Source organism: Hypanus sabinus, chromosome 13, assembly GCF_030144855.1.
Source record: "Hypanus sabinus isolate sHypSab1 chromosome 13, sHypSab1.hap1, whole genome shotgun sequence".
Taxonomy (NCBI): domain Eukaryota; kingdom Metazoa; phylum Chordata; class Chondrichthyes; order Myliobatiformes; family Dasyatidae; genus Hypanus; species Hypanus sabinus.
Window position 1 is genome coordinate 64,946,328 of NC_082718.1, and position 16,329 is coordinate 64,962,656.

Sequence of the window (16,329 nt, forward strand, 5' to 3'; positions counted from 1 at the left end):
TTAAATCCAATCGAATGAATCTCTGCCATCACTGGTTTAAAAGCGATCCTGGCTTTCATTACTTCATACGAGTAGTCTTCAACTATTCGAAATGAATAATTTCTGTAGGAGATCATACCTTTTTTACGAGCTAATCGAATTAGAAGCTCTTTCTCACGAGGATAATGAAGGCGAACAATCACCGCTCGTGGTTTATCAGACACAGACGAAAACCTCGCAACTCTATGAGCGCGGTCAATAACAGGTTCATTTTTCAAACCTTCACCACCGAAAATTTCCCACAGTAATTTAGAGAAAAATTCAGTTAAATCACCGGACTCAACTTTTTCGGGAATTCCGATGATGCGCAAATTCTGTCTGCGAGAACGATTTTCAAGATCAGTAATTTTAAACTTGTACTGATCTAAAGTTTTAGCAGTCGACTCTATCTTCTTCTCTAACACTTCAATTGTACGTGCTTTTTCACAAATTGATTGTTCAAGAGTCGTGATCTTATTTCCATGCTGTTGAACCTCTAACGCCTGCGACTGAAACTTAGTTTCAAGCGATTTAACAACTCCTTCAAGATCGGATATTTTCGAAGTAATCCTCCTTTCCAAACTTAACAGTTTACTGTCCAATTTACCTTCTAGTCTGCCTTCCAGAGCCGCAAATTTAGCATCCAGTTTATTGTCCAATTTACTTTCCATACCCGCAAATTTAACATCCAGTTTAATGTCCAAAAGACCAGAAATTGCGTCGATGGATACAGGATCCTTAGCCGATTTCTTACTTGTAGCCATTTTAGGTTTGACAAGATTAGATCAACTATTATTTTAGGAAAAAAGGGTCAATCAAAGGTAGCAACTCATATGATTAAGTTCGAAAAGGTCTAATTAAAGGGTGATTATAGTTAAAAAAATAAAGAGCGCCTAAAAGGCAGATGCTTACGTCGCCATCTTGAAACTCCACCCCTCTCAAAATATTTATCAACACCCACAACATGCTGGAGGAACTCAGCAGGCCAGGCAGCATCTATGGAAAAGAGTACTGTCGACATTTCGAGCTGAGACCCCTCAGCAAGACTGGAGAAAAAAAGATGAGGAGTAGATTTAAAAGGTGGGGGGAGGGGAGAGAGACAAAATACTTTAGTGCATGTTATCTGTGTTTTGTATTACTAAGGTGATCATTTGACGAGCATTCTACTTTTGTTTTCAGTGGATCCATATCCTGTACATTCTTCATGAAGTAGCTCACTGGTGCAACATAGGGCACATTGACCCTGTGTTGATGGTGGATATTGTACTGTACTCAGCAGGAGTGTTGGAAAACCTGGCCGATTCAAGTATGAAATCCAAGAAAAAGTCAGGTATTGTATGTTATCAGGAGATGCAAACAGATGAAAGAGTGAGACTTATTGCTCATGGAATAATGAATATTGTGATATACTTTTACAGTTCAATACATTCTAATATGAAAGAAAAAAGGAGACAGTTTTAGTTGGTTTTTTTTACAACTTGAGATCAGTATATGCTTTCTAGCCTCAAATTGGTTTTGAAATTCTTCTATAAGAAGCTCAGGCAGGTTTCACATTGCTTGCTTACTTAAACTGATCACCACTACTGGACCATAGGTCGCTGGCAGCAGTTTGCCAGAGTCCTCTGCCCTGTGCCAGTCTTTCAAATTGTCCCCAGGTGTAGTCCATCTTTGAAGATCTTTCTTGTCCAAGGGATGATACCTTAGGAGCTTCTGTTGGCGTTTCTGTAGCACTGGGTTTTTACAGGATGGGGTTGTTAGCCCCATGCCCTCCCGTAGCTGGACTTGGGACCGTCCATGGCAGAGTTAGGTTTCACATTAGCTGTCTGAAAATAGCAGGTGGTTTGTTTTAGGGATATTTATTAAACAATAATGAGCAATATTGTTATTAAGAGATTTTTGGAAAATAAATTGTAATTTAGGTTACTCTGATTTCTTAAAAAGGACATCCAGAAATAACTAATGCAAAGCCAAAATTCAGTGTGATGATACGGCCCTTGTAACAAGGACCATAGTTTGCTGCCTTGGTCATCAAAGTTCAAAGTAAATTTATTTCCAGAGCACGTATAGGTTACCAAAGTACATGTAGGCCATAACAAGAAAAAATAATTACCGTAGACTTTACAAAGAAACTATATACAGTCAGGCTGACAAACAACCAATATGCAAAAGACCAACTGCAAAAAAAACTGAAAACCTGAATTGTAAAGAGAAGTTGCTGCTTACCTTGTGCCTGTTCCTCCTTTTCCATAAAGAGACCACTGCAGAATAGAACCATTTTGTGGGGCAACTGGAGTTCTTTTCACTGTGTAACTGTGAGCTTTTATCAATATTCTCTTTGTAGGGGAAAATCAGTTTGTTACTTAGAGACACAAGAGAATGCAGATGCTGAAATCTGGAGCAAAAAAAAACCAAATTGCTGAAGGAAGCAGGTCAGGCAGAATCTATGGAGGGAAAAAGAGAGTTGATGTTATGAGTCAAGACCTTTCATGTGGACTGAAAGAGTAGAGGGGAGATGGCCAGTGTAAAGAGGAGAAAGGAAGGAATGGAATAATAACTGGAAAGAGATCCAGGTGTTTGGCAGATGGAGGAGGAAGAAGAAGTAGTACAAAAGCTCGAAGACGATAGGTGGAGACAACAAAAGGTTGCAGATGATGGACTCTGATAGGAATAGAAGGTGTATCATGGAATAAAATGAGAAGTGGGAAGAACAGATACCAATGGGAGGACTGTGTGGGTAATGGGCAGATGGAGTAGTTGCAGGACAGGAAATAAACTGGGTGATAGGGATTGGTGGAGGTATTAAGATCTGTGGCAGATCAGGAAGAGAGAGAGAAAGGGACAGATTGGGAACAAGTTCCCTAAAATTGGAGAATTCAGTGTTCATGCTGTTGGGTTCTAGACTATCCAGGCAGAATATTGAAAGAGTTTAGCTTTGTTTTTCACATTGAAACACTGAAGCATTCAGGTCAACAACCAACACAAGTCAAGGATTGTGCTGGATGCAGGCCGCAAATGTTTCCATTCTTCTGGTGCCAATGTGGTGTGCCATAACTCACTAACCCTAACCCTAACTATATGTCTTTGGAATGTGGGAGGAAACCCACATGCTCACAGGGAGAAAGTACAAACTCCTTACAGACAGCATTAGTAATTGAATCGCGGTTGGTGATCACCAGCAATGTAAAGTGCTGTGCTCTCTGCTACACTATCATGCTGTCCTCACCCTGAGGTGCTATTCATCATTCAGGCAGTTGAGGAGGCCAAGAGCAGACATGTTGGTGTACGAATGGGGAGAAGAATTAAAATGGCTAGCAACTGAGAGTTCCAGATGGCCATGGTGGATACAATGCAGGTGCTTAGCAAGACTTCCAGATTTTTTGAGCATTGAGAAGCACTTATATTATTACTTTTTATATGAATATATTCATGATAACCTTTGTAACTCATAAGCTAACAATGCAGGCTCATGCTCTACTGTTGATATGAGTACAAGCAGTAAATTGCAGATATTCCTAAGATGCCTTAGCACTAAGTTAGTTACATCAAGAAGGGTGTCAGAGATGCACCAAGTGGTTCACCAGATCCAGCTTTGACACCCCTCTCCTCTTCCTTTGTCTCTCTCTTTCTCTATATATCTCAGGAAACAGTTAATCCACCAACCTTCCTTCAAGCTCACTGGTCCCACAGATACCTTGAGTACATCTCCCCTCATCGTATTACTTCCATTAATTTTTCTTATAAATCTTTTTATTAATTTTAAGAAAAACATAGATGAAATATGAATACAAAGTATTTGAGAATACATAATTAATAGTTTAAATAGACAATCAGATATATAATAATCAATACATAAGGCCTCCCAAACTCACAGTATTTATGTAAAAAAGACAAAAAAAAGAGAAAAAAAACCCAAAAAAGAGGAAAAAAAACTAACCAACATGGGCCAATATAAAATGTCAAATACATACAGTAGTGCCAATAACTCCGAACCTCCATCCAAATAATTAAGGATAATAAAAGTAAGGTTTAGGAAAAGACAATTTAACTCATATGAAAATGTTGAATAAATGGTCTCCAAGTTTCTTCAAATTTAACTGAAGAATCAAAAACCACACTTCTAATTTTTTTAAAACTCAAACAAGAGATAGTTTGAGAAAACCACTGAAATACAGTTGGAGGATTAATTTCTTTCCAATTCAATAAAATAGATCTTCTAGCCATTAATGTAACAAATGCGATCATTCATTGAGATGAAGTGGATAAACGGTTATTATCCATCATTGGTAAACCGAAAATTGCAGTAAAAGGATGCGGTTGAAAATTGATATTTAAAACTCTTGAAATAATACTGAAAATATCTTTCCAATAATTTTGTAAACAAGGACAAGACCAGAACATATGAGTCAATGAAGCAACATCAGAATGACATCTGTCACAGGTTGAATTAACATAAGAATAAAATTGAGCCAGTTTATCCTTAGACATATGAGCTCTATGTACAACCTTAAATTGTATTAGGGCATGCTTAACATAAATAGAGGACAAATTTACCAATAATAAAATTTTTTCCCATTGCTCAGTGGATATAGGACAATGCAACTCTTCTTGCCATTCCTTCTTAATTTTTTCTGATACATTTGGCTGTAAATTCATGATCATCTTATAAATGATGGCTACTAAACCCTTTTGATAAGGATTAAGGGCTAAAATTCTTTCTGTAATGTCCAATGGACATTCTTTCGAAAAAGACTGTAACTCATTATACAAAAAATTTCTAACTTGCAAATATCTAAAAAAATGGGTTTTAGGTAAATTATATTTATTAGATAGCTGTTCAAAGAACATAATGTTATCATCCAGAAACAGATCACGAAAACATGTTATACCTTTTGTTTTCCATAAAAGAAAAGCTTGATCCATAGATGAAGGCTGAAAAAAATAGTTAGATATTAAAGGACATGATAAAATAAATTTATTCAAACCAAAAAATTTACAAAATTGAAACCAAATTCGTAATGTATATCTGACTATGGGATTAGTTATCTGTTTATTCAATTTGAATAAAGAAAAAGGAAGTGAAGATCCTAAGATTGAAATCAGTGAAAAGTCTTGCACAGATTTACATTCCAAATCTACCCATTGTGGGCAAGCAGCTATAGTCCATTCTTGTGTCCAGAATATTAAATACCATATGTTAACTGCCCAATAGTAAAATCTTAAGTTTGGTAGAGCCAAGCTGCCCTCCTTCTTAGGCTTCTGTAAATATTTTTTGCCCAATCTAGGATTTTTGTTTTGCCACAAGTAAGAAGATATTTTGGAGTCAATAGTATCAAAGAAAGATTTAGGAATAAAAATTGGTAATGCTTGAAATAAATATAAAAATTTAGGTAGTATCATCATCTTAATAGCATTAACTCTGCCAAGCAATGACAAAGATAGTGGAGACCACCTAATAGCAAGTTGCTTAATTTGATCAATTAAAGGTAAAAAAATTAACCTTAAATAAATCTTTGTTTTTTAGTAATTTTAATACCTAAGTAAATAAAATAATCTGTAACAATTTTATATGGTAAATGTTTATAAATTGGAACTTGTATATTTAATGGAAATAGTTCACTCTTGTTAAAATTCAATTTATAACCAGAAAAGTTACTAAATTGAGCAAGCAAAGATGAAATAGCAGGAATAGATCTTTCAGGGTCAGATATATATAATAACAAATCATCAGCATATAATGATACTTTATATGTCCTCTCCCCATGGGTAATACCCAGAATATTGGGTGATTCACGAATAGCTATAGCCAAAGGTTCTGAAGCGATGTCAAATAGTAAAGAACTTAAAGGGCAACCTTGCCTTGTACCACAAAATAACTGAAAAAAAGGAGATCTTTGATGATTGGTAAAAACCGAAGCTAAGGGTTTATGGTATATTAATTTAATCCATGATATAAATTTTGAACTAAAATTAAATTATTGCATTGTATTAAATAAATATGGCCATTCAACTCTATCAAATGCTTTTTCAGCATCTAAAGAAATGACACATTCTGGTATTTTAGATGAAGAAGTATAAATAATATTAATTAATTTTCTAATGTTAAAAGACGAATAGCGATTTTTAATAAATCCAGTCTGATCTTCAGAAATAATTCGAGGTAATATATTTTCTAATCTAATAGCCAAAATTTTACTAAAAATCTTAAAATCCGTATTCAACAAGGATATAGGCCGATAGGATGTGCATTCAGTAGGGTCTTTATCTTTTTTAAGAATTAAAGAAATAGAAGCTTCATAAAAAGTTTGTGGTAATTTGCCTGTACTTAATGCATCTTTAAAAAATTTACAAAGCCAAGGAGAAAGTATAGAGGAAAAAGATTTAAAAAATTCTGCGGAAAAACCATCTGGACCAGAAGCTTTACCAGAATTCATTGAAAAAATAGCCTTTTCTATTTCAGACTCCGTAATAGGTGTATCTAAAAATACGTTATCCTCAACAGTTACTTTTGGAATATTCAATTTCCTTAAAAATTCATTTATTATAGAAAAGTCCTTAGTGAATTCTGATTGATATAAGGAATTATAAAAATCTTGTAAGGCTTTATTTATCTCTTTGTGGTCGATCGTCAGAGTACCATCTTGTTTACGAATCCTAGTAATCTGTCGTTTATCCGAAACAATTTTCAATTGGTTAGCCAATAATTTACCAGACTTATCTCCATATATATAGAATTGGGTTTTTGATTTAATTAACTGACTTTCAATAATAATAATAAACTATGCTCCATTTGAAGTTCCACTCTTTCTTTATAAAGTTCTTTACTAGAGGTCGTTGAATAAATCTTATCAATTGCTTTGATTTTATCAACTAATGTTAATATTTTAGAATTAGTTCATTTCCTAACTCCAGCAGAGTATGAAATAATCTGTCCACGAATATATGCTTTAAAAGTATCCCATAAAATTCCACTAGAGATCTCTGCTGTAGAATTTGTTGAGAAAAACAAATCAATTTGTTGTTTAATAAAGTTAACAAAATCTAAATCCTGCAATAAAATAGGATTAAACCTCCAAAATTTAGCATTGATATATGAATCCGTTATTTTAATAGATAACTTCAGAGGTGCATGATCAGATTATGGTAATAGAGTCATATTTACAATCAGTAACATCTGTAAGTAAATGGTGATCAATTCTTGAGTAATTATGATAAACATGGGAAAAGTATGAGAACTCTTTGTCATTAGGGTGTAGAAAAAGCCAAATTTCACAAATAGCTGAATCAATCATAAAAGAGTTAATAAGAGAAGCCGATTTATTCGGAAGAATTTGGGTGGGCTTGGATCTATCCATCAAAGGGTTTAAACAACAGTTAAAATCCCCACCCATTATCAATCTATATTGATTCAGATTAGGAAAGGATGTAAATAAGCATTTAAAAAATTCAGGACAATCAGTATTTGGAGCATAAACATTAACTAAAACAACCTTTTGATTAAAAAATAGACCAGTAATAAGCAAAAATCTACCTTGTGGATCTGAAATTGTTTCATGATGTATAAAAGAAGTTGATGAGTCTATAAAAATGGAAACACCTCTTACTTTGGCTTGCAAATTTGAGTGATACTGTTGGCCATTCCAAAACCTAAAAAAGCGTTGACTATCCACCTTCCTTACATGAGTCTCTTGCACAAAAATAACATTGGCATTCATTCTATGGAATACTTTGAATATTTTTTTTTCCATTTGATCGGATGATTTAAACCATTAGTATTCCAAGAAATAAAATTAATAATCCTATCTATATTGACAATATTTATTACAGTTAACACATAAGTTTAAAAAAAAGTGAACTCATGAACCCAGAAGAAGGAAGTGAGTTCAAGGAGAAACCGGAAGTCATGGCACTGCAACCATTTTTTGTAGTTTCATATAAGCCCATGAAATAAAACTAAGCAAAAAGAAAAAAAAGAAAAAGAAAAATCCCCCTCCCTCCACCCTCGAAACCTACAAACACCCCTTAAATGATCTTTTTATACTTATTCTAAAGGGGTCTGAACATACAGAATTTTTCTTTTTAACTACTTGAACTATTTTCAACTCGCTGAAATGTCTAAAGCAAAAGAATCAAAACAGACGAAAGAACCAATAACTTTAGAAACAATCTATATATAAAACAAAAGGGTTAAAAAAATTAAATTGATAAAACCCATAAATGAATAATACTAAATTGGTATTTTAAATGAGAGTTTAAAACTTTCAAACACATCAAAACGGATATGACGTTCCAAGCACTAAAGTCTGTCGGGAAGAAGAAACGCCATTTTATTTTAAAAAAAAATCTTAATATTTAAATGTTAAAAATATAAAAAAGCGTATACAAACTTAAAAAAAGAAACCCTAATAAGTTATTTTCAAAGTTAATAGATTAATAATATTAAAAAAAAATAAAGTCAGAATAAACCAAAAAAAAACTTTTACCGTATATAAAAAATACATGTAAGCCATACCCAAAAAAACCCATCATTCTGTAAAAGATCCAAATCTATAGACTAATTATTACATTAGTCAACCCGATAGAGTGTCATTGTTCCAAAAAGCTTTGAGCATCCGCTGGAGATTTAAACAGCCGAAAAGTTCCGTCTTCAAAAGTAACTCTCAAGTGTGCTGGAAATAACAGTGCTTGCTTGTAGCCTTTCTGGTGAATTTTCGACATAACCGGTCTAAAAGCCATTCTTGCCCTTAAAACTTCAGGGCTATAATCTTCCAAAATACGAAATTTAAATTCTTGAAAGCTAATCATACCCTTTTTCTGGGCCGCCCAAATCAGTCGCTCTTTGGTATGAGGGTAATGGATCCGGAGAATTACATGTCGTGGTTTCAAATTTGAATCAGAACGAAAGCGAGAGACACGGTGTGCACGGTCGATTATTGGAAGAGAGTCCAGTACTTCTGAACCAAAGGCATCCATTAGAAATTTAGAAAAGAAAACGGTAAGATCACCGCTCTCAAATTTTTCCGGAATCCCAATTAACCGAAGATTTTGTCTTCGAGAGCGATTTTCAAGATCAGTAATTTTAGATTTATAACGATCCATCTGTTGAGAAGTCGAAGTTTGCTCTTGTTGCAAAGTTTCAATTATACGATCTTTCTTGCGAGCGGCTTCTTCAAGAGCCAAAATAGTCGCTTGTTGTTTTTGTAATTCCAGTGCAAGTGTTTGAAGTTTTTCTTCGAATGACTTTAAACGCTCATCAAATGCAGAGAGCTTTACGGTTATTTTTCTCTCCAGTCCTTCAAATTTATCTTCTATAAGCTTCACGATTGTTTCTAAAGTTATCGGTTCTTTCGTCTGTTTTGATTTTTTTGCTTTAGACATTTCAGCGAGTTGAAAATAGTTCAAGTAGTTAAAAAGAAAAATTCTGTATGTTTAGACCCCTTTAGAATAAGTATAAAAAGATCATTTAAGGGGTGTTTGTAGGTTAAAAAAACGTAAAAGGTTTGGAGCAAAGCCTAACAGCGGTTTACTCCATAAGCGCCATCTTGAGACCTCCCATTAATTTTTCTTGGTTTCTCTATCTTCACTAGATCTGTTCTCCACTCCAGGACATACAAAATGTCCTTCTTCAGTTAACAGGGCTTCACTCCCATTGCTACTGATGGAGCCCTCTCCCACAGCTATCCTGTTTCCTATACCTTTCCCACCCACTTCATCACCTCCCCGAGGCAGACAGAGTTCCCCTTGTTCTTACCTACCACCTCACCATCTATGCATGTAACATGTTTTTCTTCACAATATCTGCCATCTACAACATGATCCCACCACCAAACACATCTTCCCCTACTCTCTGCTTTCTTCAAGGATCATTCTTTCTGTAACCCCTTCATCTGCTTTTCACTGTCTGCACATCCCTCTCCTTCCATCCCCACACACTCTTCCCTGTAACCCCAAAAGTTATAAGAGCTGTCTTATACTTCTTCCATGACCACATTCAGGGCCTTAAACAGCCCTTTAGGGTGATGCAGTCTTCTCACATGTGAATCCCATGGCATTATTTAATGCATCCAGTGCTCCCAAGTGCAGCCTTCTCTGCACGAATGAGACAACTTCAGAGTACTTTTGCTTTGTCTGCTGTGCCAGCTGAGATTTCTCATTACCACACTGTTATGTCTTTCCTTGATCTCTTCCACTACAAATTAGAGGAATAACTCCTCATACTTAGTCTGGATAGTCTCCAATATCACTGAATTCTCCATCTTCTGGTAGCTGCTTTGCTTTATCTTTTTCCTCCCTTCTCTCTCCACCCTCTTCTTCTGCCCATTATGCATACACTCTTCCCAGTGGTTCATCTCTCCTCTACTGTCCTCACCTACCTCCTTCCATTCCATGCTCCACCTTCCTCTCCTTCCAGATTTTATCATCTTCATCCCTTCATCACTTTCACCAATATCATCTCTTCGCCTCTGGCACTACTCCCACTCTCCCCTCCCCCATCTGCCCATCACCCCTTCTCACCTGCATCCACCTATCATCTGCCAGATGTTGCTTCACCCCTTCCCCTCACTTCATTATCCTGGCTATTTCCCCTCTTTTTCTGTCCAGATGAAATACCTCAACCCAAAACATAGGTTAGCCATTTCTTTCCACAGATGTTGCTGGACCTGTTGTATTCCTCTATCTTTTTGACTGTTACTTTTCCATTGAAATGTTCACTGTTCCCCCCCACCCAACTGTGCATCATTCCCTTGGGGTGTTTCAGTACTGCATGCCAATGGCAGTTACTTTCTATATCTTTGTCCATGAAAACATAATTTTGAAGAACAAACATGAGGAAATCTGCAGATGCTGGAAATTCAAACAACACACACAAAGTGCTGGTGGAACACAGCAGGCCAGGCAGCATCTGTCTTTCCTTTCAGCTAGTCCTGAAGAAGGGTCTTGGCCCAAAACATCGACAATGCTTCTCCTTATACGTAATTTTGAAGATTTGTTTTATAATCCTTATAATCTGGACAGCAAATTTTCCCATACTGTAATAGCATAATCTTGGCAAAAATTAGTCCTCTCAGTTACATTGTTGAAGCACAGTTTGTGAATAGATGCTGGGGATTTATCAAGAGTTGTAGTTTTATAAATTTGAAATCCCCAAAAAGGTGAGGTAGATTAATTTCCGTAATTCCTTCCATCATAGAGGAGGCTACTTCAGTGCATTCAGCTATATTGGCCCACAAAGCAATCTCATACCCCCAGTAGTTTTGTTGTAACCTATCCTCCCCACATTCCCATCAATATCTAGCCCTCCAAACATTATCATTCACTTGTATTCTGTGGCCAACTAAGATGCTCACATTTAGGATGTGGGAGGAATGCAGAGCACCTGGGGAGAATGCAAGTAGTCTCAGGAAGAACTTGCAAATTCCATACACGTTTACACGGAGATTTATATTAGCCAAAACTCCCACCTTGAATTTCTTAAACAAGCTGAATTTGTTTTTGAAAAAAAATGAAATGCAATGCTGCTGGATTTGAGGAAATCTGCTTGATCTTTAAGCAATTAAGAGGAAATAAAATGTCAAAGTCAAAGGAATAATTAACAGGAAGGAAAAAATATGGACTAAGCTTAATAAGTACTTTTTAGATTTGAGAGGTTTACAATAGGTATCCATTGGCAGTTTCTTTTCATTGTCAGTAAAGTCAATATTGGATTTACTGACAAAAATATGCAAATGGTAAATAACCAGGATATATGTAAATAATATCTGAACAATATAGAATTCATGAAGTAGGTAAGTGTCAAATGCAGTCTTTCAGAAGCTTATCCAAAGCTCTGTTGCCTGTTTCCTAAATTGCACTGTCCTGACTATCCATTATGCCTGTGCTTACTGCACCCCATCAGTAGCTTTTTATTGCCCATAGCCTTCCCAAATGTGTCTTTTTCCAATGTTTTTTGCATCCTTAGTTCAGAAACTTCTTTCATATTTCTATATCTCTTTCCGCTTTAAAATAGTCCTAACACCTTGACAAAGCCATTGATTTCATTTCATTTCATTTCAATTTCATTTAATGGATCTCTCGTGAGTATATAAAAAAGGAAGAATATTTTTTCATTGCTTCTTTCATGTCCTTTTTAGGATGTCACATTGATTTGCCACTAATGATAAATTTTAAAAATAAGGAAAACCTCTCCTTGTAACATAGAAAGCAGAACAGCTAATTTGTACACACCAGGTACTAAGACAGTGAATTAATAACTTTCTGCAGTAGCACAAGGCAATACTAGTGGTGGGAAAAGGGTGCTCTGTTTCTAAATGCACATCCCTCTGAGATGTCCCCTTATAATACTGAAGGCCTAAGACTGAGGAAGACGTGTGTGGTGGAGACATCATATTGAGTTGTCAAAATTTGTAGAGGATTACTCTGTGAGTGTAAAAATTGCTGTAATGGAAAGTAAAGTCAAAGAACAATGGCAGCAAAGCTACTTTCTCATTGAAAACACAAGCAGGAAACACCACAAATACATATTGTCATAGAACCATAGAACATTACAGCACAGAAACAGGATGTTTGGCCCTTCTTGGCTGTGCCGAACCATTTTTCTGCCTAGGCCCACTGACCTGCACCTGGGCCATATCCCTCCAAACCCCTCTCATCCATATACCTGTCCAAGTTTTTCTTAAATGTCAAAAGTGAGCCCGCATTCACCACTTCATCTGGCCGCTCATTCCACACTCCCATCACTCTCTGTGTGAAGAAACCCCCCCCCCCCCCCAATGTTCCCTTTAAACTTTTCCCCTTTCAGCCTTAACCCATGACCTCTGGGTTTTTGCTCCCCTAGCCTCAGTGGAAAAAGCCTGCTTGCATTCACTCTATCTATACCCATCATAATTTTATATATCTTTATTAAATCTCCCCTCATTTTCCTACGCTCCAGGAAATAAAGTCCTAACCTATTCAACCTTTCTCTGTAACTCAGTTTCTCAGTCCCGGCAACATCCTTGTAAACCTTAACTGCACTCTTTCAACCTTATTAATACCTTTTCTGTAATTAGGTGACCAAAACTGCACACAATGCTCCAAATTCGGTCTCACAAATGTCTTATACAACCTCACCATTACATTCCAACTCTTATACTCAATACTTTGATTATAAAGGCCAATGTACCAAAAGCTTTCTTTACAACCCTATCTATGTTTGTACTTGTGAAGCCACTTTTAGGGAATTATGTACCTGTACTCCCAGATCCCTCTGTTCTACTGCACTCCTCAGTGTCCTACCATTTAGCTTTTATGTTCTACCTTGGTTTGACCTTCCAAAGTGCAATACCTCACACTTGTCTGCATTAAACTGCATCTGCCATTTTTCAGCCCATTCCTCCAACTGGTCGAAATCCCTCTGCAAGCTTTGAAAACCTTCCTCACTGTCCACTACACCTCCAATCTTTGTATCATCAGCAAATTTGCTGATCCAATTTGCCAGATTATCATCCAGATCATTGATATAGATGACAAATAACAATGGACACAGCACTGATCCCTGTGGCACACCACTTGTCACAGGCCTTCACTTGGAATAGCAATCCTCCACTACCACTTTCTGGCTTCTTCCATTGAGCCGATGTCTAATCCAATTTACTACCTCTCCATGTATACCTAGCGACTGAATCTTCCTAACTAACCGCCCATGCAGGACCTTGTCAAAGGCCTTACTGAAGTCCATGTAGACAACATCCATTGCTTCCCTTCATCCACTTTCCTGGTAACTTCCTCAAAAAACTCTAATAGATTGGTTAAACATGACCTGCCACGCACAAAGCCATGCTGACTTTTTCTAATAAGTATGTCTTTCCAAATACTTGTAGATCCTATCTCTTAGTATTCCTTCCAATAATTTAATTACTACCAATGTCAAACTTACCGGCCTATAATTTCCCGGCTTACTTTTTGAGCCTTTTTTAAACAACGGAACTACATGAGCTATCCTCCAGTCCTCCGGCACCTGACCCATGGATATTGATATTTTAAATATTTCTGCCAGGGCCCCTGAAATTTCAAAACTAGTCTCCTTCAATGTCCGAGGGAATACCCTGTCAGGTCCTAGGGATTTATCTACTCTGATTTGCCTCAAGACAGCAAGCACCTCCTCCTCTTTAATCTGTGTAAGTTCCATGACCTCCCTACTTGTTTGTCTTGTTTCCATAGACTCCATTCCAGCTTCCTTAGTATTGCATCCTTAGATGCAAAAAACCCATTTAATATCTCTCCCATTTCTTTTGGTTCCATACATAGCCGACCACTCAGATCTTCAAGAGGACCAATTTTATCCCTTACTATCCTTTTGCTCTTGATATACCTGTAGAAGCTCTTTGAATTATCCTTCACCCTGACTGCCAAAGCAACCTCATGTCTTCTTTTAGCCCTCCTGATTTCTTTCTTGTATTTTCTTACTCTTTTTATACTCCTCAAGCATCTTATTTCCTCCCCGTTGCTTATACATGTTATACATCTCTCTTTTCTTCTTTATCAGAGTTCCAATATCCCTCAAGAACCAAGGTTCCTTATTCTTTTCATTTTGCCTTTAACCCTGACCGGAACATACATACTCAGAACTCTCAAAATTTCTCCTTTGAAGGCCTCCCACTTACCAATCACATCCCTGCCGGAGAACAACCTGTCCCAATCTATGCTTTTTAGATTCTTTCTCATTTCTTCAAATTTGGCCTTTTTCCAGTTTAGAACTTCAACCCGAGGACCAGCTCTATCTTTATCCATGATCAAGTTGAAACTAATGATGTTACGATCACTAGAACCAAAGTGTTCCCCTACACACACTTCCGTCACCTGCCCTAACTCATTTCCTAATAGGAGATCTAATATTGTATCCCCCCTAGTTGGTACATCTATATATTGATTTAGAAAACTTTCCTGAACACGTTTCACAAACTCTAACCCACCTAGACCTTTAACAGTATGGGAGTCCCAAACAATGTGTGGAAAATTAAAATCACCTACAATCACAACTTTCTGTCTCTTGCAGTTGTCTGTTATCTCTCTGAAGGTTTGCTCCTCCAATTCTCACTGACTATTGGGTGGTCTATAATACAACCCTATTAATGTGGTCATACCTTTCCTGTTTCTCAGCTCCAGCCATATGGCCTCAGTAGACAAGCCCTCTAATCTGTCCTGCCAAAGCACTGCTGTAATATTTTCCCTGTCATCAATGTGGTGGAAGAGGTGAGGGAAGGGATCTTAATAGGATTGAAAAAGAGATTAGAGACATAAAGTAATAAGCATGGAAACAGGCCTTTGGCCCAACCCTTCCATGTTTATTTAAAGAAGAAAGAGATACAGAAAGATGGGAGAAGCTTCTGGATTAAGGATGGGTAAAAGCCAACATTAGAGAAGGGCTGATATTTTGGAAGGTTATGGGGCTGCTAAATTCTTATAATGGCAACACTCTCATAATCTTCTTTGCACTCTTTCTAGCTAAGTGATGTCTTTCCTAAAATAGGCTGAACAAAACTGTACAGAATACTCCAAGTGTGGCCTTACTAGCTTCTTGTATAACTGCAATGTAACATCCATGCAATGAGTAATTATTTTACTCAGTACCCTGACTAATGAAGGCCTGTGTGCCAAAAACCTTCTTTACCACTCTGTTTACTTGTGACAATATCTTCAATGAATTTTGTATTTGTATTCCAAGAACCTTCAGTTCTACAATTCTACCCAAGGCTCTACTATTCACTACATAAGTTCTACCCTGGTTTGACTTCCCAAAATACACACCTTGCGCTTATCTGGATTGAATACATTTCACTGGTCTATATCTCACTAATCCAGCTGATCAAGATCCAAACCCCACTCTCCAGTAATTATTGATAACTTCCTTCACTGTCTAGTTGCCACCTATCTTTGGGATTAATATTGATTAATCCATGTTCCACAATCCCACAAGGAAATTGGCACTTCTTGGACCTGTTTTTAAAACTTTTTATTGAGACACAGTGCAGAGAAGACCATTCTGGCCCTTTGAGCCACTCCACCCAGCAATCCCCTGATTTAATCCCAGCCTAATGATGGGAAAATTTACAATGGCCAATTAACCTACCAGTATGTCTTTGGATAGTGGGAGGAAACTGCAGCATCTGGAGGAAATCCATGCAGTTACAGGGAGAACATAGAAAGCCCTTGCAGCAGCAGGAATTGAACCTCTGTCGCCTGTACCATAAGGCGTTGCGCTAACCACTACGCCACTGTGCCACCCTTTCATATGTTAACACTTTCTATTTGGAGGAAAGAATCACAATAGAAGGA

The 16,329-nt window shown here is 36.9% G+C and overlaps 1 protein-coding gene across 1 annotated transcript in view; it reads left to right on the forward strand.

Moving 5' to 3' along the window:
• Positions 1-16,329, forward strand: part of LOC132403954 (cilia- and flagella-associated protein 54-like) — a 460,583-nt gene that overhangs the window by 98,769 nt on the left and 345,485 nt on the right. Inside the window, exon 15 of the mRNA XM_059987831.1 lies at positions 1,198-1,348. Within this exon, the coding sequence (XP_059843814.1) occupies positions 1,198-1,348 (151 nt within the window). The remainder of the gene's footprint in view (positions 1-1,197; positions 1,349-16,329) is intronic.